The following is a 26,727-nucleotide window of genomic DNA, read 5'->3' as shown; positions in this document are numbered from 1 at the left end:
AAGTTTGAAAAAGTGTTGTCAAGAACATGAGTTTTGTTATAGCATATGTGTTGGTTGTGTTTGTACCAACATAGTAGATCTAAACTTGGAGTTAGTTTGAATACTTTTAGTATCTTGTAAACTTGGCTTTTGAATAAAATTGTCATGTATGTTTTACATGTTGTTCTAGTATGTATAGCCTTGTTTACATTGATTTATATGTTGTTAGATAGCAAGACACTAGCCAAGGACAGCACAAGAGCATAAGAGGAACCTGCAGATTTTTCTGCACTACAGGTGCCGCTCGATCGGTGCACTTTGGCCGATCGAGCGGTGCACTTGAAATGCCAAACCCGAGGGTTTGGGATTTCTTGTCCTTTCGATCGGTCATGTTTGACCGATCGAGCGGAGGGTCCAATTTTTTTTTAAAAAAAATTATTTTCTTTTGTATTACTTGTGCTTAGTTTTAATGCTTAATATTGAGTTGTTGGATTAAAGTAGACGAGCCCGGGGTCGCCACATCAATGCTGCCTCAACCTTACTCGGATCCACATATATTCCTTCTCTGGATATGACATGACCAAGAAATGCGAGTCGATCAATCCAAAATTCATACTTGCTTATCTTAACATACAGTTTCTTTTCGTGTTACGTCTGTAATACAATTCTCAAATGTTGGGCATGGTTGCTCATATCATGCAAATAAACCTAAATAACATAAATGAAGACAATGATGAATTCATCAAGATAATTTCGGAACACACGATTCATCAGCTCCACAAAAACTGCAGGGTATTCGTCAAACCGAATGGCATCCTAGGAATTCATAAATGGCCATACCTGGTATGGAAAATAGTCTTAGAAATATCTTTGTCTTGGACACATATCTAGTGGTATCCCGATCTCAGATAAAGTTTGGAATAAGCAGAAGTTCCCTGGAATTGATCGAATAAGTCATCAATTCATGGCAATGGGTACTTGTTCTTGATGATGATCTTTTTGAAACGACCCTACGCTACTAATTTTTTTTTACAATGCTATATATATATATATGTATATATATATATATATGTGTATATATATATATATATATATATATATATATATATATATATATACTATACTTAAAATAATCTTAACATAAAATAACTTACATAAAGTATATTTGCATGCAATATAATTGAATAATTAAACATGCATAAAAATCCATGCAACTGAGACGTAAATCCAATAATTCAAAATCCATGCATACGTACACATTTTTCCTAAAATCATTCAACCATGCATACATAATTATAAAATCCTCAAACCACGCAACTGAATAAAATTCTATCATATGCGAAAAATAACATAATGTTTAAATATCTCAAAACTGTTAAACAAAAGCTGAGCAAAAGGTCACGGGCGGACTAGCTGCATGGGCGCTGAGACGTCCTCACCGCCAGTCGGGGCAATATGCTCATCATATAATTATGCTAACCTGCACCCATTAGATCTAGTGAGTCAAGATGCCCAACACGTTCTATCCGTACATAACAATATGAATTCACATGTGCTTATCGTATTAATATCATAATATATGTATACATACATGCTCATAAAAACTTATTCGTAAACACTTAACCATAATCATGATCTTATTCTTAATCATAAACATAACATAAATCTTAAATCATCATAAGGCATCACATAATCATAAATATTTCAGTGCAAGTTTTATCTATGAATGTGGCTCTTAAACATGAACGATTGATCAATCTTAGAACCAAAGTACGTGGCGGTGGAATCTCCACCTCTATGCCGGTAGTATAACTACCTCTGTGCCGCCACTAAACCAGCCCGCAAGCAGGTTGGATTCGTTACTCTTAATCATAACTGTGCTGTCACTCCACTTCAACTTTCATAAAAATATTATTTTCTTAAATGCCTTTAATAATAATTAAAATAATCTTTCACGCATACAAGAACTTAAAATAAAAATCTTCATAATTTCATCATTTCATAAAACTTTGTCCGTAAAAATATATTTAATTATTTTTCATAAAATCATACTTATACTAAAAATGCATGCATGAATTAAATATATATTTACGAACTTTAAATTTTATGGATTCGTTCGAGCTGCTGACCCATTAAACTTAAGCCCATACAATTCTAGTCTGGCCTAATAACTGAACTTAAGCCCATTAAATAACCCAAGTCCAATAATAACTTATCTCGACACATTAAGCTTAATTTAACATGATCTGGCCCAATAATTTCCACGGACCCCAGGCCCATGAAAATTTAATGGGATCACTTAAATAATTATTTAAGGCCAATTATATAAAATTAAATAGCCCAAATAATTATAAAAATCTAACTTAAGCCAAAAAATTACAACTTAAACTATCCAAAATAAATTAAAATCCCGAGCCCAACTAATATAACCATAACCCGAACCCATAAACTTTTTAGACCCGACCCGAACCCATAAGCCCGAGCCCAACCCGAAAACCAGTAAAAAATAGTGCCCTAACTCCTGCACACCTCAGCCACGACCAACCCCCAAATAGCAGCTGCGGCCGCTGAATCCTGCCACCACCGGTTGGAGCACCACCTCTCGGACCTAGCCCACATCCAGATGGTTCCAACAAGACCAACCCCAGCACTAACCGAGGTATACATGGTCTACACAAACCAATCTTCCAAGAACCTTAGCTAACATGCATTATTGTGCGCGACAGTAGACTTCAGCGGCTTCGGCCGCCTAGCTCCGACCACCACCGGCCGGAGCACCACTGACACATCCTTCCCCAAGGTCTTGGGGTTCTAACTCCACTCAAATCAACCTCTAACTCGCATCCTACAGTGCACACAAACGATTCTCCCAGAACTGCTCAAATCAAACCCTACTGTCCACTTTCTGAGATTTGCCTCATTTCCAGCCTAGATCAGGTTCAAGCCACCATATGAACCAACCTTTGGGTCCCTAAATCAACCCCCAAGACATGGGCCAGCAGCCTAGAACGTGAACTAGCAGAAAACCATGAGAAATTATGAGAGAAAGCATAAAAAACGTGGACTTCTCAAGAACTCATGCATGATAATGTGAGAAGCATAAACCTCAGTGATGCATAATGTAAACACATGATTAAATCATGTAAAAACAGTGAGTATATGATCTAATGTATGGAAAAATAAAGGAATCAAACGTGTCTTTGCGTGTATATGCTTAAAAACACAAGAAACGTCGTGTATTCGGTTGTCCGGGACGAACGGAGCTTGGAACCTTCGAATTTTATTCAACCAACTTGAGTGTATGTTCATGTTTTTTTTGTGTGTGTCGGCTGTAGTGGTGAGGCGTCTGATGTTCAACGTGAAGTAGGGTAAAAATGAGGCTAAAACTTTGATATTTTTTTGTCTGTTAATGGGTTGGGTTCTCTTAATTAATTAAAATACTCAATCCAATAAAACCACTAAAAATTTGATAATTAATGTATAAATCTCGAAATTAATTTTAAAATATTTTTATGTCCTATTAAAATCCTTAAAATAACTTATTCTAGTGAAAAATGGGCTTTTATACATATATATATATTAAAAATTTTATTTTCTGAAAATAAAATCTTAAAATAATAATTTATGGCCCATGAAATCTCAATAAAATATTTTGGGTGAAAAATATCTATCTCGTTTGTCCAATGTCTTGTCTACGCGATCGAAAAATATATTTATCAAATAAATTCATAATTTCATAATAACGGGTTAAATGTTATAATAACATTTAAAACATGCAAATAAATCGCATAATACACATAATAACACATAAAATCATTTAACCCTTTTTTAACTTATTTTTAAATTATTAAATTCCCTAATTATGCATGCAGGTTTACGTAAGCCAATTTCGGGGCGTCACAATTCCTCTCTCCGCACCCCCCCCCCCCCCACCCTCCCTTGAATGGGAATTTCGTCCTCAAAATTTATGTAAGTGCCAACTGATTAGAGTGGATAACAAAGGTACGTGGAATACAAGTAGTCAAGCAATTGCTCATGCAAATCTTGATCAAACAATACAATTGCTGAAGATTGAACGACAACATTTTAAAGTTAGCTGTGATGCGAAGAGTATCTGGATCTGCCTCCTCAGCTTGCATCACAAAAACTCATCCAGTGGTATTCTTCTTCCTAGGACAATTCACAGAGATGTGTCCCGGATCCTTGCATTGGTAACACGCGTTTGAACCAATCAGACATTGGCCCTTGTGTGGTCTCTGACACGTCTAGCACAAGAGTAATCCTCCACCGTTCGGGGCGCCCCCCTTGCTGCTGCTGTCTCTACGGAGTTGGGCCCTTAGAAGGCCCCGTAAATTTCTTCTTCGCTGGCTGCTGCAAAGGCTGACGTCCAGACAGTTGCTGGCATTGTCTCTTCTTCTGGCAGTCGGCTTGCATCTCTTTTCTTCCTTTCTCAGATCGGAAATCCCTACTGACTGCTGCCTTGTAAGTCATCTCGTCCGTCATAAAGACATCGTGCTTAATGTCAGATCTTAGACCATCTGTTAAATGCCACAACTTCTCTTTCTCATCTCCTGCAATCAGAGGTACAAAGTGACAACCCCTCTCAAACTGCTTCACCAACTCAGCAAAAGACCTGTCTCCCTGGATGAGACTCATAAAATCGCGGACCAGCTGCCCGAAGATATCCTCAGTGATATATTTCTCGTAGAACGTCTTCTTGAAATCCTCTCACGTTAACCCAGCTAGATATAGGCCAACCACTACGCCATCCCACCAGAGGGTAGCATCATCCTTCACCATATAGATCGCACACCTCACTTTATCCGCATCAGTGAGTCCCATATAAGCATAGTGGTCTCCAACGAATGTATCCATCCCTCAGCAATGAATGGATTAGTAGTGCCACAAAACTTCTTCAACCGTTTAGGTATATCCTCCTCGTGAGACTTTCTGGGTTGTGTTGTCTGATGCTCAAGAAGTCTAGTAATTCCGGCTAGCATATCCACACTAGCCCTCTCATATGGTTTGAGCTGAGGTGGTGAGGGTGCAGTACCACGAGTTTGTCTCCCTCCTGATTGGCTTCCTCGGTTTTAGTTGGCGTGTAGCTTGTCTTGGAGGCATACTGCAATTTTCATAAATTTCTCACGTAACCGCCACGCATAACTAAGCATTTTATTTTAAAACTTTCATACTTAAAATTTTCATAAAATAAAATTCTCATAACATAAATCATGTGTCCCATACATAAAATATAACTTAAAACATTTAAAACTCACAGACTGGAAGTGCGGCTTCTGAGCTCCACGTAGCAGGCTAGTCACCCTCCAGGACCTTGCTCTGATACCAACTGAAACGACCCTACGCTAATAAATTTTTTTATTTTTTTACAATGATATATATATATGCCCATACATATATATATATATATATATATATATATATATATATACTATACTTAAAATAATCTTAACATAAAATAACTTACATAAAGTATATTTGCATGAACTTTAATAAAATAATTAAACATGCATAAAAATCATGCAACTTAGATGTAAATCCAATAATTCAAAATCCATGCATACGTAAACACTTTTCCTAAAATCCTCCAACCATGAACACATAATTAGAAAATCCTCAAACCATTAAAATGAATAAAATTCTATCATATGCGGAAAATAACATAATGTTTAAATATCTCAAAACTGTTAAACAAAAGCTGAGCAAAAGGTCACGGGCAGACTAGCTACATGGGCGCTCAGACGTTCTCACCGCTAGTCGGGGCAATGTGCTCATCATCATAATTATGCTCACTTGCACCCATTAGATCTCGTGAGCCTAGAGGCCCAACACGTTCTATCCGTACATAACAATATGAAGTCACATGTGCTTATCGTATTAATATCATAATATATTTATGCATGCATGCTCATAAAAACTTATTCGTATACACTTAACCATAATCATGATCTTATTCTTAATCATAAGAATAACATAAATCTTAAATCATCATAAGACATCACATAATCATAAATCTTTCAATGCAGGTTGTATCCATGAATGTGACTCTTAAACATGAGCGATTGATCAATATGAAAATCAACGTACATGGCAGTGGAATCTCCACATCTATACCGGTAGTATAACTACCTCTGTGCCGGTGGTAAAACCACCTCTTTGCCGCCACTGCACCAGCCAGCTAGCAGGTTGGATTTGTGACTATTAATCATAACTGTGTTGTCACTCCACTTCAACTTTCATAAAAATATTATTTTCTTAAATGCCCTTAATCATAATTAAAATAATCTTTCATGCATACAAGAACTTAAAATAAAATTCTTCATAATTTCATCATTTCATAAAACTTTGTCTGTAAAAATATATTTAATTATTTTTCATAAAATCATATTTAAACTAAAAAATACATGCATGAATTAAATATACATTTACGAACATTTAATTTTTCATGGATTCGTTCGAGCTGCTGACCCCTTAAACTTAAGCCAATAAATTTTAGACTGGCCCAATAACTGAACTTATGCCTATTAAAAAACTCAAGCCCAACAATAACTTATCTTGGCCTATTAAGCTTAATTTAGCATGATTTGGCCTAATAATTTTCACGGACCCAGACCCATGAAATTTAATGGTCTCAGTTAAATAATTATTTAAGCACAATTATATAAAATTAAATATCCCAAATAATTATTTAAATCTAACTTAAGCCTAAAAATTACAACTTAAACTATTAATCCAAAATAAATTAAAATACCCGAGCCCAACTAATATAACCTGGACCTGACCCAGACCCGGACCCAACTAACTTGACCCATAAATTTTTTAGACCTAACCCGAACCCATAAGCCCGAGTCCGGCCCAAAAACCAGCCCAAAAAAGTGCCCTAACTCCTGCACACAATGGCGAAGCCATAAATATCAATCTACCCGGGCTAAAATTTTAAGCCCTTCAATACTTTAATTTTTTGAATCGAGCTACCAGGATAATATCAAATTAATCCAAAATTATTGAAAATTAATACATTTAAAATTTCAAAAAAAATTGTGCCGCCCGGGATCAATATATGTGGCTCCGCCACTGCCTGCACACCTCAGCCATGAACAGCCCCCAAAGAGCAGTTGCGGCCGCCTGAATCCGGCCACCACTGGCTGGAGAACCACCTCTTGGACCTAGCCCACATCCAGATGGTTCCAAAAATACCAACCCCAGCCCCAACCTAGGTCTACATGGTCTGCACGAACCAATCTTTCAAGAACCTTAGCTAACCTACGTTACTGTGCGCAACAGCAAACTTCAGCGGCTTCGGCCGGCTAGTTCTGGCCACCACCGGCCAAATAACCACTGGAAAATCCTTTCCCAAGATCTTGAGGTTCTAACCAAACTAGAATCAACCTCTAACTTGCATTCTACAGTGCACACGAACCATTCTCCCAGAACTGCTCAAATTGAACCCTACTGTCCACTTTCTGAGATTTGCCTCGTTTCCAGCCTAGATTAGGTTCAAGCCACCACATGAATCTACCCTAGGGTCTCTAACTCAACCCAAAATACATGGGCTAGCGGTCCAGAACGTGCCTTAGCAGAAAAACGTGAGAAATTATGAGAGAAAGCATAAAAAACGTGGACTGCTCAAGAACTCATGCATGATAATGTGAGAATCATAAACCTCAGTGATGCATGTTGTAAACACACGATTAAATCATGTAAATACAGTGAGTATATGATATAATGGGTTGAAAAATAAAGGAATCAAACGTGTCTTTGCGTGTATACGCTCGGAAACACAAGAAACGTCGCGTACTCGGTTGTTCGGGACGAACGGAACTTGGAACCTTCAAATTTTCTTCAACCAACGTGAGTGTGTGTTCTTGGTGTGTGTGTCGTCTCTAGTGGTGAGGGGTCTGATGTTCAACGTGAATTAGGGTAAAAATGAGGCTAAAACTTTTATATTTGTTGGTGGATTAATGTGTTGGGTTCTCCTAATTAATTAAAATACTCAACCCAATAAAACCCACTAAAAATCTGATAATTAATGTATAAATCTTGAAATGTAAGTTTAAGGGCTTTTTAAGGCCTATTAAAAATCTTTAAAATAGCTTATTTTAGTGAAAAACGAGCTTCTATACATATATATATATATATATATATATATATATATATATTAAAACTTCTATTTTCTGAAAATAAAATCTTAAAATAATAATTTATGGCCCATGAAATCTCAATAAAATATTTTGGGTGAAAAATCTCTATCTCGTTCGTCCAAGGTCCCGTCAACGCGATGAAAAATACATTTCTCAAATAAATTCATAATTTCATAATAACGGGTTAAATGCTATAATAACATTTAAAACATGCAAATAAATCGCATAATACACATAATAGCACATAAAATCATTTAACCACTTTTTAACTTATTTTTAAATCATTAAATCCCCTAATTATGCATGCGGGTTTACGTAAGCGAATTTCCGGGCGTTACACTTTCATTCGTCTGTAATCAATACACAACCGCATCGAGCCATCTTTATTTTTGACAAATAGAACTGATGCTCTCTATGTGGATACACTCGGACAGATATATCTCTTCTCTAGCAGATCTTGCAACTACTGTTTGAACTTCCGCATATCTGACGGAGCCAGACGATACGGTGCTATAGATATTGGTTCAATTCCTGGCAATAATTCAATGTCAAATTTCACCTCATGAATTAGAGAAATACTAGGAATCTCGTGAGGAAAAAACATTGAGAAACTTGCTAACTACTGGTATATGCTCAATACCATGGCTGGTGGGGGTGGTATCTATAGCGTAGATGAGGTAGCTTTCCCTGTTAGACCCTAAGATACGACAAGCCTTCAGAGCCGACACAAGAGGCATCGGAGATCGCGCTTCCACACCATAAAAAAACCAAGTGTCACCCTCATCTAACTGTAACTGTACCAATCGTTGGTGACAATCCACAATAGCATGATACAACGTCAGCATATCTACTCCCAATATACATTCAAAGTCGGAAATTGCTAATATCATCAGGTTAGCAGTCAAGAAATGTCCCTCAAATTCTAGAAGACAACTCATCACTAGACGTCTAGTGATTATCTCCTTACCCATGGGAGTAGAGACATCTAAGTAAATGTCTAGGGATACATAAGACAACTGAAATCTCTTGACAAAACGACTCAAGATGAATGAATATGATGCACCAGTATCTATTGAAACAAGAGCATGTATGCCACATAACAAGAAAATACATGATATCATGCGGCCACTCTCCGCATTTTCCTGGTCCTGGTTGAGAGCGTACACTTTTCCTTGAGCTCGATCGCAGATTAGAAGTGCTCAGCTGTGTTGGCGGCTGGCGTGGTTGGACAGAAGCCTGGGATCCAATAGTAGCTCCAGAACTAGTGCCTCCTATCCGAGTAGGACAGTCCCTCCACAGATTCCCTTTCTCATCGCAGATAAAACATGCACCAGATGCCCTACGAAATTTCTAAGTTGGGTGTTTTCTCCCACAGTGACAATGGCGGAGCCAGGATCTGAAATCCACCCGAGCTAGAATTTTTAACGAGGAACAAAAAATAATGCATAAGAATTAAAACGATGAATAAGATACTTTTCATTGTAGTCTTAAAAAAAATTTCATTAATAAAATCTTGGATAATTTTTTATGGAATCGTATTTAAGATTTAAATTTTTTTGACTGATATCACAATTCAAATTTGTTTTCAATATGACATCATTCAGCAATATACGATCAGCGCGATGCATAATGTAATATAAATAGAAAGTTGAACCGAACAAACCATTAAATTTTTTTATGAAATCAAAAATTGCAATTATAAAAAAATTATTTTATTGCAATGCAGTCAATTTTAAAATAAAGCAATATCACAAAGCATAAAAAAATTACTCAGCAAGAAGAAATCTACATTATAGAAGTGGAAATATTATTTAAAAGACGGAGATTGACATAGATGAAAGTTAAATTTAATCAAATCTAATCAAGATGACAAAGACGAAAAATCCCAATTTTGATACATATGGGCTATTTAATATTTTTTAAGTGGGCTACATGTGGGCTATTTAATTTTTTAAATTTGTCTACCCGGGCTAATATAACATTTGTCCAAAAATAATACAAAAAAATATTTCAAAAAATATATATAATACATTAAAAAAAATTTTGAAAATGGGCCACCCGGGCTAAAGCCTGGGTGGCACTAAGCGTGCCTCCGCCCTTGCACAGTGATCACAACACCCCTCCTTATTCTTCTTACCAAATCAGAATGAGAACAAGAAAAACTAGAAGTAGAGGTAGAACCCTGCATCTTGAAAGATTGAGCACGGGGTCCAAGTGATCCACTGGGCTGAGTACATAGAAGTGCATTGGCATGATTCACGCTTATCTCTGCCTGATGGCATAGATTCACCAGAGTATCGTAAGATTTCGGATCATCACAAACAGTGATCCGATCAAAGATATTTTGGTTGAGGCCCTTCAATAAATGATCATATTTGGCATCGGAACTTACATTGATGTGGGGACAGAATGACAAAAAGTCGATGAACTTCTGCTGATATTCATCGATGTTCACAGATACTTGTCTCAACTTCAGTAGCTCTATGGATTTAGTCTATCGGAGAGCTGGAGGAAAATATAATTTCATAAAAGTCTGACAGAAATCATCCCATAATGTCTGGCCTTTCTCCAGAAGCAATTGAGCATATTTGGATTTCCACAACTTCTTGGCATGTCCCTCTAATAGAAAGTTCATGGCCTCCATATTGTGCTCTTCGGAGTAGTCAAAGTCTTGAAAGCTACTCTCCAAACGTTCCAGCCAATCTTCCGCCGCTTCAAGGGTTTAGCCACACACCAGTGGCTTAGGTCCAATCTGCAAGAACTTATGCATGAAGAAACAAAGTCGACCCTCATGATGGTGATCGTGTCTATAAATATGTCCATGTGCACCCCCTGCTTCCATTGGGCATATAACACCATGTGGTTCTTATCCTTGTCCAGCCATTATTTTGAAAGATTAACATGCATTAATCCCAACTATCATGCTAAGTCTCAAAATATTATGCATGCTCTGATATCATAAATGTGGTGACTCAGACTAGACCACCTACTAACTAGCAGTATTAAGCATACAATTAGCTTAATATAGAAACACTTATTATAACAACAGAGTTTATCGCGAAAACTTAAAAACCTACTACAAAATAAATCAGCGGAATACAACCAGTAATAAAACCCAAATGTATTTTTACATAAGTATTTACAACATACAACTGACTGCAAGTACATAAGCTCACAGCAGCTCCTGTACCTGCATCTAACCCTACCTTGATCCACTTGCTCCGTCCAACCTGAGACATGTCCCATGGAATGGGGTGTCCAAGATAACACCAATGATGTGAGCGACTAACGTCCATTACATAAATATGAGTATACTGATAAGTGAAATTTATGCACTTAATTTATATATGATTTTACTTGAATTTTGTGATGTATCGAGTGGATTTTATGTATATTTGTTGTTGTTTTTGTGAAATGCAAGGATTGGAGAAAAAATACCAAGAAGAAGCGAAAAGATGAAATACGAAGCAGCAACTTCAGAAAATTATTGGGAATTTTTTAGACATCAAAATCCAATCTCCACCGTTCATAATAAATTTTAAGATGTTTGAAGCTGCTGTCAAAATTTCAGCACAATCCGACGGTTAAATTATGAGATATGATTTTTTGAAAATTGTCGCGCGCTGCAGTATAGTACATGCGAGAGGCATGCGCTCCCGCGCTGTCTTGGACATGAAAAAAAGTGAAAATTCTAAGCTCATGCGCGCCCGCGCCCTTCTACTGTGCGCCGGCGCCACCGCGAAAGTCAGATATTTTGATTTTTCGGAAAGAAAACCTTAGGACTTTCGTGAGATTTTATTTATTAGATTGGAAACTCATATAAAAAGGACTTGGATGCACATAATTGAGGAAGCAGCCGCCGCACAACACAAGAGAAATTGAGAGAGAGCTTGATCGTGAATTTGGATAGGAAAATTCTGGGAAAGGAACGTGAAGAGCTTCAAGAACAAATAAGAAGATCGATCGGCCGATTACGATGTCGAATATTCGGATTTTTTATCTATCTTTTGAGCTTTTTATTATTGATTTGATGTTTAGAATTGAAAACATGAATTTTGTTTATCAGAATTTGGTCATGAATTAATTTTTATTAGTCTAGAGGGACGATGAAACCTGGTGTAACTTTCGATTTTTATTTGATTGAATTCTCCTAGATTAATTGTTTTTTCTAGATTTGATTGTCTTTTCAACTACTTAATCACTAATTGAATTGTTATATTTATTCGAAATCATTGGTCGGGAGAGAAGATTTTGAATAAGGCCAATAAAATACACTGTTAATTGTTTATATAGCTCGGAAGAGTATATAACGTTAACAGAGCTTTTAGGAAGAACATTGTTTTATTATAAATTATACTTTTATATTTATCACTAATACTAAAATTTTAATAGGGATATTGGAATTGATTCTTAGTTGATACACATTATTTGTTGTTCGAGAGAGGAAAATAATATAATTAAGTGTTCTTGGCTATTAATTGAATAGAATTCATGAAAATAATTTAATTAGGAGTAGTTGTTGTTGAAACCAGGTGAAATCTGAACCTCTAGACCATTTTATCTCATTGATATTTTTTGAAGTTGTGTGTGAGATTTGCTAAAATTTTCTGAATTTATTTAAGTTGAAAACCAAAAAATTTATTTAATTTTCTAGATAAATTTTAGACTATTCTAATTACAAGTACTAATTAATTTTCAATATTACTCCTCGTGGGATCGATACTCTACTCATCATCAATGTTCTAAAAAGCGCTAGGCGGTAGGCGGACGACGACCCACCGCCTAGCGCTTAGCCGCCTAGGCGGGACCTATGCGGTTTTTTTCTAAACCTAAATAATAAATAACTTGGAATATTCATGAGTTTTACTATAAAATATAATTTTTATGTCTTAAGTTTTTCAGTTTTTGTACGCAAATCTTATAAAATTTTAATAATAATAACAACAACAACAATAATAAGAACATAAATATTAATAGATATCAAGTCTTCATATGTAATATGAGATTTAATTTTTCTCTTGACTTTATTTTCTGCGCTTCTTCTTTCTTTCTGTGTTTGTTTCTCACTTCGCTTCTCTTTTTTAGTTTTTGATTTTTAATTTTTTTAATAAAAAAATGATACGTGTCAGCATGCATACACAAATAGAAGGCTGGGCTATTAATCGGAAGTTTGAGACTTAGATGTTTATTTAGTTTTCTTATTTTTAATGTAATTAACTATGTGTATAGTGGAGAGTTTAGTGGGGTATAAGTGCTTAGTGCGAAGTTTGTCAGTATTATTCGTTAGTTTGTAAGTTGTAAGAAACATATATATATAGCTTAATGTACGGAATGAAGGGCATCGAAGAAAGAAGTTTCATCCTCCCTTCTGTTATTTCTTCTCCTCTGTTGTTTTATTAAAAATTATACTCATGAAAATAGTAACCGCTTAGGCGGATTTCTGTCTGCCTAGGTGAATTTCTGCCATCCTAGGCGGCTTGGACGCCGTCTAGGCGGGAGATTAGGCGGGCAACGCCTAGAGGCATAGCATAGCAAGAAAGCGAGGCGGTAGGCAACCGCCTAGCGTCTAGGAAACGCCTAGGAAGGTCTAGACGGTGCCTTTAGGAACACTGCTCATCATATATTAAAACTTGACACCGTGCACTTACGGGCATAAAATTATGCAACAAGTTTTTGGCGCCGCTGCCGAGGAGTATTCGCTTACGTTTGTTTTCATTTTCTCTCAGGGACCAGGCTAGGAGTTGGTTGCAGTCGTTGCCATTAGGAAGTATAACCACTTGCGAGGACATGGCGGTCAAATTTTTAGCAAAGTATTTTCCACCTGCCAAGTCCACCCAACTGAAGATTAAGATCAGCACTTTCAGGCAGCTTGAAGCGGAGAAGCTAAATGAAGCATGGGAAATGTATAAAGATTTATTGAGGCGTTGTCCTAACCATAATTTTTGCAGATTGGGTATAATGGGTTAAATACGCCTACATGGATGTCGGTGGACTCTGCTGCTGGAGGTACAATTTTTTCTAAAGACCCTATTCAGGCCCATGATATGCTAGAACAGATGACTATTAATAGTTTTCAATGGACATTTGAGAGAATGGGAGTCCAGAAATCTGCCTGAGTTTATGCAGTTGATCCTCTTACTTCTATTTCTGCCCAACTATCTGCCTTGACTACACAAGTGGTTGCATTGAAAAAAAATGAGCATATCGGATTCAGAAGGTGTATCAGTTGCCATTGAAGAGTCACATCCTCTGAAAGAAGTTAACTACATAAATATTAATGGTTATGGAGGCTATCAAGATAATTCTGTTTCCAATACTTACCACCATGGCTTACGTAATCATGAAAACATTTCATATGCCAACAATCAAAATGTGTTGAATCTTCCTTCGGGGTTCAATACAAACAAGGGTAAAGGAAAGCCGTCATTGGAAGATGTGGTGAGCACTTTTGTTGCTGAATCTAGTAAGAGGAGAGAACTGAAAATCTTCTTGATAGTTTGGATACACATGTGGTCAACATGGGTGCTATAATGAAATCTATGGAGAAACAAATTGGGCAGTTGGCGAATGCATTGAAAGATAACAGCAGAGGCCATTTTCCCAGCAATACTAAGGTGAATCCCATAGAACATTGCAAGGTCATAGAGATGCGAAGTGGAAAACGAGTAGGGGCTGAGAGTGAAAAATCTGAGAAGACCGAAAATTCAGTAGAGGAAAAGAAGGTCAAAAGTTCTGAAATTGAGACCGAAATTGAGAAGAATGTTGAGGAGAAAAAAAGTGAACCTAAGCCAAAATTGATGTATAAGCCACAGCTTCCATACCCACAGAGGTTCAAGAAACAGGCATTGGATGAGCAGTTTACAAAATTTTTGGAGATTTTCAAGAAACTTCACATTAACATTTCGTTCGCCGATACTTTACTGCAAATGTCGAACTATGTCAAATTTTTGAAAGAGGTAATGTCTAGGAAGCGGAAATTGGAAGAGTTTGAGACAGTGAACTTGACTGAAGAGTGCAGTGCGATATTGCAAAATAAGATACCACAAAAATTAAAGAATCCAGGAAGGTTTAAAATTCCTTGCACTATTGGTTCTTCTAATTTTAATAAAGCACTTCGTGATTTAGGATCTAGCATTAATTTGATGTCTTGTCTATTTTCAGGAGCTTAGGACTTGGCGAGGTGAAGCCTACGACGATCGCATTGCAGCTAGCCGATAGATCTCTTACATATCCGCGTAGAATCATCGAGGATGTTTTGGTAAAAATAAATAAATTTATATTTCCTGCGTATTTTGTTGTGTTAGATATGGAGGAGGATAAAAATATGCCTTTGATATTGGGGAGACTTTTCTTGGCTACTGCAGATGCCAAGATAGATATAAAGAAAGGTGAGTTGACGATGGGTGTAGATGGCGAGAAGGTGATTTTTAATGTGTTCAAGGAGGTTGGAACTCCATCCATGGAGAAGGTGTTCATGATCAAACCGGCAGAAAGGATGGGAAGCTATCGTGCAGAAATTTTTAGTGCAGTAAAATTGCAAAGGGGGGCTGATTTACCGGTACCAATAAGAAGAGTATGTCTGGAGGATGAAAAATAAGGGAAAGACCTCCAACAAAGTGGAACCGGGCTAGAATTTGTGACAGTCGGGCTATGGACTATAAACTAAGTGCTTCTAGGTAGACAACCCAAGTCAGCTTTTTTTTATTTGCTTTACTTTATTCTCTTTCAATTTATTTTATTTTATTTTGTGCATGATGAGACTAGGCATTGATAATTATTTTGAGTTGTGTAGGTGAAAATGTGAAGCGATGAAGAGTTTAAGAGTTACCCCTAAAGAAAAGTATTGAATGAGTAAGATGGTGTCGAGTACTGATGCTCGGTGCCCAAGTACGTGTTCTTGGTTTTATTTTACTTTTGTACAGTGAGGACAATGCACATTTTAAGTTTTGGGGGGAGGGGGGGTTGGTAACGCTTAGTCGTGTCGCGCCCAAATTAACCCAACTCAGATTAAACAATGAAAAATGTAGTAGTGCGAGTAGGGATCGTTCCCACGAGAAAAGATAAATTTAATGTGTTCTAAATAAACAAAAAGGGGGGTTTTGAGATTGAAATTAACTACTGAAAATTTTAAGCAATTAAAATAAATATAATTACTAGCATGCAAGATTGAAAATTAAATCGGAGAAATCAATAATAGACGAGACTTGGTATCGGTCGACTAAACCCTTAATATTCATTCACTCAATCATCGATTCCCTAAAAATAATTAATCCTATTAAATATTCGTCATTGAAAAATCAAATTCCTATTTCATCTTAATTTTAGTTAATTAGAAAATAATATTTTAAATTAAACCTTACCAATAAATTAACCCGGATTCCAGCGATCCAGATTTAAATCTACAGTAGCATTCAAACTAGTAAAACTGACGAACCTAGACAACACAAATATCAGCGGTTGTATTTAGCCTAGTCAATAGTTGATCCTACGAATTAATAAATTCAACAGCAGAAAATATCACACGTAGTTGCTTCGCAAATTAGTTAATTCAAACAATTACAGATTTGAATTCTAATTTAGCTATAGTTTGCAAAACAAAATCCTAAGATGGCCAATCCTAACATCTCACATACAACCATGAAATAAAATAGATCAAATATTGATACTTAATAAGAATTAAATATTGCAAATTGAATCTCATGAATAAATTATATCAATGTTTTGTCTCCCTCAACCAAGTATAAAAGTTAATTACAACGATTCATAAAAAACTCAAGAAAAATTCAAAAGAAGAGAAGAAAACTTGAGAGAGAGATGGAAAATAATACCTAGCCTCCAAGAGAGAATGTCAAAGTCTGATAATTATCCCTCAAAAATAGAATTAAAAGTCTAATAAAGCCTAGAGACCAAAATAAAAGAGTTTCTAAAAATAAAATTTCTTTTCCGAACAGACTAGCGCGCTCGAGCGCATGAGTACGTCCGCTCGAGCGCACTAAAAAATGCCTTCTCACTGTTTTGAAATCTCCTCGGCTGCGCTCGATCACATGAGTTCATGTAGCGACCCAACCCGGATCCACTACCTAATCAGAGTTTAATAATAGCGCACGCAATAATAATGACTGAAGCGTAAAAGCGGATAATTAAAATACAAAAAATCTGATCGGCATAATACAACCGACGGTAGAAAGTGTATAATACTCTTATACAACCAAATCGAAGGTTCAGGGTAAACAAATCCCTACCCTCTAGAGCCTCTCGCTCCGTACCTCAACCCTGCTGAGAATCGTCTGGACCGTCCAGCCTCAAACCTGCCCCGTCACAAGGTACACCAAAATACCCAAACACAGGGGCGTGAGCGACTACGCTCAATACGAAAGCAATGATATAAATACAAATATGCGCACCTAGATGATTTAAAATCCCATGTAAAACACTTGCTCAAGGCGCCAGGAATACACAGTATCGGCTAGAGAGCTACTCCGCGGGGTACTCGTATATTCTCTATTAGGGCTGAGCCAACCCCATCCTGACTCGAATCCAAAACAGGATACAAGTCCCATATAGAAACTGTCATACCTGACTCGAATCCAACATGAGATCACTGTTTCCTATGGAGACTGTCAATGATTCACATCTCTCAGGATGCAGTCATACGTAAAATCGTGCATGTGCTAAGGCGATAAAAACATGCTAAGACATGATAAAAACAAATAGCACATACCCATGCAACATGCATGCAAATATATAATGCTGGCTATCTCGGTCAGTACTTACGTACCTCTAACACTGCAGACAAAGCCTAGTACCGCTGGTCCACACTCCAAGTCTACTAGTCCAGTCTACTGCTACTACAATGCAATTACCCATACATCAATAATTAATCTATAAAAGCCTTAACTATCGCTAGCCCTTTGCTGTCGATAGCCTCAAAACTAGGCCATAGCTCCGCTACGACGTCTAGATCGCTATGCCACTTCCGGAATCCCAATAGGATGCCTAGATCTCCCTAGATCTGAGTTAGAAGGCTTAGGAATCAGAGAGAAGAGAGGAATGGTGCGAGTCACAAATGAGCCTCGGACCCCCTATTTATAGACGCACAACGTTGCGTCCATTCGGGAACTTTGCGTCCGTTCTGCCGACGAACGTTGCTTCCGTTCCCCATCATTGCTTCCGATGGTGCCGACGTCCCGTCAATTACGTAAGCAGTGACGCATTTCTGATGGCACGAACGTTGCATCCGTTCCTAGAACATTGCTTCCGTTCTGCCTGACCTTTCGGGCCATTTCCGATCATTCTGAGTTCGTTTCCGAAGTCCGTCGATCCAACAGAAAACTCATTAATCATGTTTTACTTAAATCTAATCATGATCATACGACTAATTACCCAACTTAAGAAATTTCGTCCTCGAAATTAGAGTCAGAGGAAAAAAATTACGAAACTCAACAGGAACGCTATTATTACAATTGAACAAATATACATTCGATACAAATAAGTACAAAATCTCAAAACAACTCGGGATGCTCGGCTAACATCCGACTCTCCAACTCCCAAGTAGCTTCCTCTCTACCTCTGCGCTGCCAGTGTACCATTACCAATGGTATGCGCTTGCTACGAAGCACCTTGTCCTTCCTGTCAAGAATCCTGAGAGGTTTCCCCACATATGACAAATCCTGATCTAGTTGCACCTCAGTCGGATACAAGATGTGCGACTGATCTGCCACGTACTGTCTCAACAAAGACACGTGAAACACATCATGAATCTTTGAAAGATTCGATGGCAAAGCTAGACGATAAGCCACGTCCCCGACCTTCTCGAGAATCTTGAAAGGACGAATAAATCTCGGTGACAACTTACCCTTGCGACCAAACCTCATCACCTTTCGAAAAGGTGACACACGCAAGAATACATACTCTCCTACCTCAAAATGAAGTGGCCTGCGGTGAGTGTTCGCGTAGCTAGCCTGTCGATCTTGGGCTGCCTTAATCCTGCGTTGGATCAACTCTACTGCATCAATCATCTACTGAATCATCTGAGGACCCTCAACCTGACGCTCGCCAACCTCGTCCCAAAACAAAGGTGTACGACAACGGCGTCCATAAAGAGCCTCAAATGGTGCCATGCCAATGCTGTTGTGGTAGCTATTATTATAAGCAAACTCCACCAACGGTAAATGATCGTGTCACGCTGGACCAAAATCCATCACTGTTGTGCGAAGCATATCCTCCAAGGTACGAATAGTACGCTCGGACTGACCGTCTTTCTCTGGATGATAAGTTGTACTTAAGCTCAAAGTAGTACCAAGGTCTTGCTGGAAACTACCCTAGAACCTCGAAATGAATCTCGGATCTCTATCGCTGACAATACTCAACGGAATGCCATGCAAACGAACGATCTCCCGCACGTACAATTGTGCCATCCTATCAAAGGTATAATCGCGGTTATAGGGAAGAAAATTCGCCGACTTAGATAATAGATCCACGACAACCCAAATAGCATCACAATTCCTGGAAGACATAGGCAAGTGGGTGACAAAATCCATCGTCACATGCTCCCACTTCCACTCAGGAATCTCTAAGCTGTGAAGTAACCCTCCGGGTCATCTAAACTCTGCCTTGACCTGCTGACACACAAGGCATCGGGATACAAACTGATAAACGCTGCGCTTCATCCCTTTCCACCAAAATTGAGTGCGAAGATCCTTATACATCTTCATGCTGCCTGGATGTACAGAGAATCGACTGCGGTGAGCTTGCGATAAGATCTCCTCCCTTAAAGCAGAATCATTAGGTTAGCACTAAGTTGATGCCCCTCAAAATCCAAAACACAACCCAATACTAGACGCTTGGCTAAAACCTCACTACCCATAGGAGTAGAAACCACTAGCAACACGTCTAAGGGAACAAACGGCAATCTATACTTCTTAGCAAAACGTGCCGAGATAAAAGATTGCGATGCACCAGTATCAATCAAAACATATGCAGTAAAACCACATAAGCTACAGGTACCTGCAATCATCCGATCACTGTCAGCCTCTTCCTGTTCCTGATTAAGCGCAAAGACCTGACCCTGGCACGTGGCCTCAAAGAAGAATGACCCTTGGAAGGAGTCTGAGTATGCTGTCTCTGAGACTGCTGGTGCTGCTGCGGATATTGCTGCTGATAAGGTGGCTGCTGATACTGAGGTGGCTGAACAGATTCCTGAGAACCTCCTGAACCACTCTCTCCCCCAATCAGCATCGGACAATCCCTCTTCATGTGACCCTCCTGACCACACTAAAAACATGCACTGGTCGATCGACCACACTGTCCTGGAGGATGCCTGCGTCTGCACTGACGACATCAGGCTGGTCTCTGTCCACCAAAATTATGCACTCCCCCGGATATAGATGAAGAAGAAGAAGGACCTCCTGTCTTCTTGAAAGACTGGCCCTTTGGCCCCAAAGAACTAGAACTCGTAGACCTGGAAGAAGAAAAGAGTTCCCTGTTCCTTCGGATACTGTCCTCCGCCTGGTGACAATGTTCCACCAAGATCTCGTAGGTCATATCACTGCTCACAGCAACCATTCGATGAATCTCAGGGTTCAGACCCTGAAGGAAATGGTCAAACTTCGCCTCAGAACTGTCAGTGATGTGAGAACAATAAGGTAGCAGATCGAAGAACTTCTGCAGGTATTCCTCAATAGTCATCGTACCCTTTCGAAGACTCAGCAACTCACTGGCTTTTGCCTGTCGGGGAGATGGAGGGAAATAATGTCTCTGGTAAGCCGTACGGAACTCAGTCCATGTAGCTACTCCTCTCGCTGCTCTAAATGGTGCGGAAGTAGATCTCCACCACTTCCTCACTCGCCCCTCAAGCATGAAGGCAAGAATCTCCATCCTATCCTCGTTAGTGCAACGGAACTCCTGGAAGCACTGCTCCATCCTCTCAAGTCAATCCTCTGCCTCATCGGGTGTCTCCCCTCCGGTCAAAGGCTTCGGATTAACCTCTTTGAATCTGCGCATGCTCACTCGCTTGCGCTCCTCAAGCTGACCTCGACAACGTATACGATCATTCGGATCGCCCCAACGACCACCGCCTTCACTATCGTGGCTCTCGTCGTAATCTGCCATCTGTTGAACAATAACAGATAATAACTTAATCCTCTTTACAAAATTCCCAATGCAATGCGCTCTGATACCAAAAAGTGTAGCGACCTAACCCGGATCCACTACCTAATCAGAGTTTAATAACAGCGCACGCAATAATAATGATTGAAGCGTAAAAGAGGATAATTAAAATACAACAAATCTGATCGGCAGAATACAACCGACGGTAGAAAGTGTATAATACTCTTATACAACCAAATCGAAGGTTCAGGGTAAACAAATCCCTACCCTCTAGAGCCTCTCGCTCCGTACCTCAACCCTGCTGAGAACCGTCTGGACCATCCAGCCTCAAACCTGCCCCGCCACAAGGTACACCACAATACCCAAACACAGGGGCGTGAGCGACTACGCTCAATACGAAAGCATTGATATAAATACAAATATGCGCACACAGATGATTTAAAATCCCATGTAAAACACTTGATAAAGGCGCCAGGAATACACAGTATCGGCTAGAGAGCTACTCCGCGGGGTACTCGTATATTCTCTATTAGGGCTGAGCCAACCCCATCCTAACTCGAATCCAAAACAGGATACAAGTCCCATATAGAAACTGTCATACCTGACTCGAATCCAATATGAGATCACTGTTCCCTATGGAGATTGTCAATGACTCACATCTCTCAGGATACAGTCATACGTAAAATCGTGCATGTGCTAAGGTGATAAAAACATGTTAAGACATGATAAAACAAATAGCACATACCCATGCAACATACAATCAAATATATAATGTTGGCTATCTCGGTCAGTACTTACGTACCTCTAACACTACAGACAAAGCCTAGTACCGCTGGTCCACACTCCAAGCCTACTAGTCCAGTCTACTGCTACTACAATGCAATTACCCATACATCAATAATTAATCTCTAAAAGCCTTAACTAAGCTATAGCATACTCCTAAATATTTTTATGAAGCCAAAGCTATACCTGCGTTCGTCGCTAGCCCTTTGCTGTCGATAGCCTCAAAACTAGGCCATAGCTCTGCTACGACGTCTAGATCGCTATGCCACTTCCGGAGTCCCAATAGGATGCCTAGATCTCCCTAGATCTGAGTTAGAAGGCTAAGGAATCAGAGAGAAGAGAGGAATGGTGCAAGTCACAAATGAGCCTCGGACCCCCTATTTATAGACGCACAACGTTGTGTCTGTTCTGCCGACGAACGTTGCTTCTGTTCCCCATCGTTGCTTCCGATGGTGCCAATGTCCCGTCAAGTACGTAAGAAGTGACGCATTTCTGATGGCACGAACGTTGCATCCATTCCTAGAACGTTGCTTCCGTTCTGCCTGACCTTCCGAGCCATTTTCGATCATTCTGATTTCGTTTCCGAAGTCAGTCGATCCAACAGAAAACTCATTAATCATGTTTTACTTAAATCTAATCATGATCATACGACTAATTACACATTAATCGTTAATTACGAATACGGGTTACTACAGTTCATCCGCTCGAGCGCATCAAAAATGTCTTGCCCACTGCCTTCATAATCCAGATGTCGCGCTCGATCCTATGAGTACGTGGGATCGAGCGCATGAAAATTCACCAACATTCTGCCTTTCTTTCTTCATCTTGATATCTCCTACACATTAAACCCGGGAGTATGTTATGAATGTAAATGCATGCAAAAGACAAAACTAAGATAAAACATGAACAAGAACAAATAAATGCATGCAAACTACTAACAAAATAACAACAAAATATGCAAACAAAACACGACTATCAAATGCCCCCACACTTAATCCTTGCTCGCCCTTGAGTAAGTCATGCAAAACAAAATGAAACAGAACAAACACATAAGTAAGGACGGTCATGCATAATATAGCCTCAGAAAAGTCTTCTCACAAAAACAAGTGCACATGTACTCTCGATCATCAATGATATACCTTCAGTCGAATGCGAACGTGTGCCAGTTACATGCAACTTCAAAAGACAAAGTTTCAAGACTGTTCGCCAACCTAAAACAATTCAGTGTAAGTCTCACAATCAAGAACCCTCCTCTCAACAATCCTTCAACACAACACAACTTCCTTGAGAATAATTACGCACCATCGGATTTTGCACCAAACATTTTTAAAGTTCCACTAATTACCCGCATACTTAGCTATAACTAGATAGGATTTGAATTTCAATCCCCTCGTCTATAGCCTGGATGGAACTACAATCCCATTAGGTCCGCAAACTTAGCTATGAAATAATGAATAGAATTTCATTCACATTTCAATCCCGGATGGAATTGTTATTTCAAAACTTTTCAAATTTTTAACCCCATTTTACCCGCATACTAAGCCACAAACAAGATGAATAGGATTTCAAACATCTCGCTCGCAACCCAGATGGAGTTAATTGGTTTCAAAAAATTGTTTTTCTTTTTAATAAAACAAAAAAAACTAAGGTGCGCCCAAGAAAGTGTATGTCATATCAAAAAAAAAATCATCAAGAATCAAGCACTATCAAGTTCCACAAACACCTATTGTCATGCAATGGTCCAACAGTCAACCACGATATCTAATACATTGCTACAATTCACCGGTTAAACAAGCGTGCTTGAAATATTCAACAAACAACCTACGGTTTCTCAAATCGGATCAAGAGTAAAATTTTCCAAAAAATTTCAATTTTTCAACATAACTTCATCATCATAGGCTAACAATCTCATCCTCAACTCATGTATACGACACACAAACACACAAACGAAATGCAAAAACGAAAAGCAAAAATGGAACACAAACAAATGCAACACTCATGCATGCAAATGCAATACACCCCCCCCCCCCCCCCAACACTTAAATGAAGCATTGCCCTCAATGCCTCAAACACAAGACACAACAAAGAACTACAAAATGCAATGCAATAATGTAAAACAGAACTCTCCTGGTCTAGCGATCGGCGTCGTCCTCCTCTTCAATTTAAGGCGGAGGAACAGGAGCGGCAATCTGAAATGAGAAGCGTAGAGGATATGGCAGCGCAGCAGGAATGGCAGTCGGATCAAGGCCAAAGTGCAATGTGAGATTCCTCAACAAAGCATCCACAGCTTGCGAATTCTGAGCCCTAAAAAATTCAAATTATTTTTGGATTTTTTCTATTTTCCGAAAAGCAAACAAAAGCAAATCAAACCAATAATTAAAATCAAACAAAACAAAAGGGAAAAAAACAATGGGTAGCCTCCCAGTCAGCGCCTTTGTTTACGGTCGTTGGCCCGACTGCATGCTTCAGTTCCTCAGGGTGGTTCATATCTAGTTCCCTTGTCCACCTTCACCCACTTGAGAAATTTTTCAGTTAATTTCGTCCCATGCTTCCTCTGCTTTGATTTCTTGGAGATTCCTTTTGATCAATCCAGAGGAAGTTTCAGCTCAGTTTTAGATACCTTCAAATCAGAGATAAAAATTTCAGCAATAGAATTTTTTGCAAGTTGTGCAATAACTTCCTTCAACTTACCCTCATTCACAACTTCCTTGTGTTCTTGCGACAAGTGATTAATGGCATCAAGATTATTAACAACACTTTCACAATCAGGAATTTGCAGAGTATCAAAAATATGAAACTTAACAATCTCCCCATCAAACTCCATAGTAAGAGTGCCATTGTTAACATCTATGATGGACTTCAACGTTTTCAAAAATGATCTTTCTAACAAAATTGGACTATCCAAATCATTGTTTTTCATATCAAGAACATAGAAATCAGCAGGAAAAACCAAATTACCAACTTGCACAAGAACATCTTCTAACAGACCCCTAGGATAAATAGTAGATCTATCAGCCACTTGGATAACGATTGCAGTTTCAGTCAAAGACCCATAATTTAAGGAAGCATAAACAGAGTATGGAATAACATTAATCGATGCTCCTAAATCTAGCATGGTCGTGTCAAGCTGAACATCTCCTATTTTACAAGGAATAGAAAACATACCTGGGTCTTTGCATTTTGTGGGTACCTTTCTTTGAATTACAGCAGAAACATTCTCACCTAGCTCCACCTTATGACAACCCTTCAGTTTGTGTTTTCTCTTCACAGTACACAACTCTTTCAAAAATTTAGCATAGCGAGGTACTTGTTTGATAGCATCTAATAAAGGAATATTCACCTCACATCTACGAAAAACTTCATACAACCCCTTAATTCCTTTATCCTTCCTAGACTCTTTCAATGCTAAGGGAAAAGAGGCAACAGGTTTATACTCAGAAAGAGGAGAAAACTTACCTCTTGGTGCCTCTTGAATTTTCTCATTCTCCTCTACCTTAGATTCCTTGTTATCTTCACCCTTTATCGGTTCTTGAACCGCCTCTTCACGAATCTTCAACTCCTTTCCACTCCTCAAGGTTATTGCACTCACATTATCCTTCGGATTCACCACTGTCTGTGATGGTAAGCTGTTCGAATTCAGTGCCTCCAACCTATTGACTGCGGTTTCCAACTGCCTCATTTGAGTGTTTAACTGTTGGATACTTGCTCGAGTTTCCTGTTGAAAAGTTACAGTATTAGTAACAAGATCCTTAACAATGTTTTCTAGAAACTCACCAGGCGTTGGAACTTGAGGACGCTGCTGTTGTGGATGATATGGTGGCCTGTAAGCTTGAGCATTCGGTTGTATGTGAGGTGCAGGCTGATTCATCGAAGGATTTCCATAGCTAAAGTTGGGATGATCCTTCCAACCTGGATTGAATGTATTCTAGTAAGGATCATACTTCTGCTGTGGTGGCCCGGAAAATCCTCCTGCTGCATCGACTTGTTCAGTAGATTCCTCTTGAAGTGTGGGACACATGTCAGTTTCATGTCCCATTGCAGCACAAATTCCACACTTTTTCACATTCTGTCCATTCCCTACAGCCATTTGACGTACAAGAGACGTCAGATCAATCAGTTGTTGTTCAAGGGAAGAAACATTTACCTCATTGCCTCATCTGGGTGCTGGATCACTCCTGTTCGTGCCAAATTGCTGAGAATTGGCAGCCATGTTCTCAATTAGATTTCTCGCTTGTACTCGCATTTTATCCATAAAAATTCCTCCACTGGCCGCATCTAGCATACTCCTATCATGAGGCAACAAACCTTCATATCAGAATTGGATTAATTGGTTTTCACTTATCTGATGTTGCGGACAGCTAGCACAGAGCTTTTTTAACCGCTCCCAATATTCATGAAGTGATTCCCCGGTGTATTGCTTTATCCCATAGATCTCTTTCCTGATGTTGGCTGCTCTAGAAGCTGGGAAGTACTTCTCCAGGAAAATTCTTTTCATCTCAGTCCAAGTCGTGATGGATCCAGAGGGTAAATAATATAGTCAATCCTTAGCAGCACTCTTCAAAGAGAAAGAAAAGGCTCTCAGTTGGATCTGCTCCTCTGTCACTCCATGGGGTTTCATACTTGTGCAAACCACATGAAATTCCATCAAGTGCTTGTTAGGGTCCTCACCTGCAAGACCATGAAAAGAAGGCAACAAATG

General features: G+C 38.8%; 2 protein-coding genes across 2 annotated transcripts; one reads left to right on the top strand and one right to left on the bottom strand.

Annotated features, from left to right (window-relative positions):
* Positions 1-14,668: 14,668 nt before the first annotated feature.
* On the top strand, positions 14,669-15,735 carry LOC140862618 (uncharacterized). The gene is made up of 3 exons (XM_073265650.1): positions 14,669-15,204; positions 15,300-15,373; positions 15,443-15,735. The coding sequence occupies exons 1-3, from the start codon at positions 14,669-14,671 to the stop codon at positions 15,733-15,735; spliced, it is 903 nt and encodes a 300-aa protein (XP_073121751.1).
* Positions 15,736-21,068: 5,333 nt separating this feature from the next.
* LOC140862617 (uncharacterized) lies at positions 21,069-26,238 on the bottom strand. The gene is made up of 8 exons (XM_073265649.1): positions 26,202-26,238; positions 25,970-26,105; positions 25,803-25,887; positions 25,485-25,743; positions 25,369-25,433; positions 25,194-25,290; positions 24,649-25,046; positions 21,069-21,248 (listed from the first exon to the last, which is right to left on the bottom strand). Exons 1-8 carry the CDS (start codon positions 26,236-26,238, stop codon positions 21,069-21,071), a joined length of 1,257 nt encoding a protein of 418 aa, XP_073121750.1.
* Positions 26,239-26,727: the final 489 nt, after the last annotated feature.

Source organism: Henckelia pumila, chromosome 4 (assembly GCF_033568475.1).
Source record: "Henckelia pumila isolate YLH828 chromosome 4, ASM3356847v2, whole genome shotgun sequence".
In the NCBI taxonomy this organism is placed as follows: Eukaryota; Viridiplantae; Streptophyta; class Magnoliopsida; order Lamiales; family Gesneriaceae; genus Henckelia; species Henckelia pumila.
The sequence above is the reverse complement of the archived record's forward strand: the minus strand, read 5'-3'. Positions and strand labels throughout refer to the sequence as shown.

Coding starts and splice junctions, on each gene's coding strand:
- LOC140862618 (XM_073265650.1), top strand. CDS start 14,669: ATGAAATCTATGGAGAAACAAATTGGGCAGTTGGCGAATGCATTGAAA. Junction 15,205..15,299: donor AAATTAAAGAATCCAGGAAG/GTTTAAAATTCC, acceptor GTCTATTTTCAG/GAGCTTAGGACTTGGCGAGG. Junction 15,374..15,442: donor TAGATCTCTTACATATCCGC/GTAGAATCATCG, acceptor TTGTTGTGTTAG/ATATGGAGGAGGATAAAAAT.
- LOC140862617 (XM_073265649.1), bottom strand. CDS start 26,238: ATGGCTGCCAATTCTCAGCAATTTGGCACGAACAGGA. Junction 25,291..25,368: donor AAGTTTTTCGTAGATGTGAG/GTGAATATTCCT, acceptor TGTACTGTGAAG/AGAAAACACAAACTGAAGGG. Junction 21,249..24,648: donor TTTTTATCTCTGATTTGAAG/GTATCTAAAACT, acceptor ATTGTTCAACAG/ATGGCAGATTACGACGAGAG.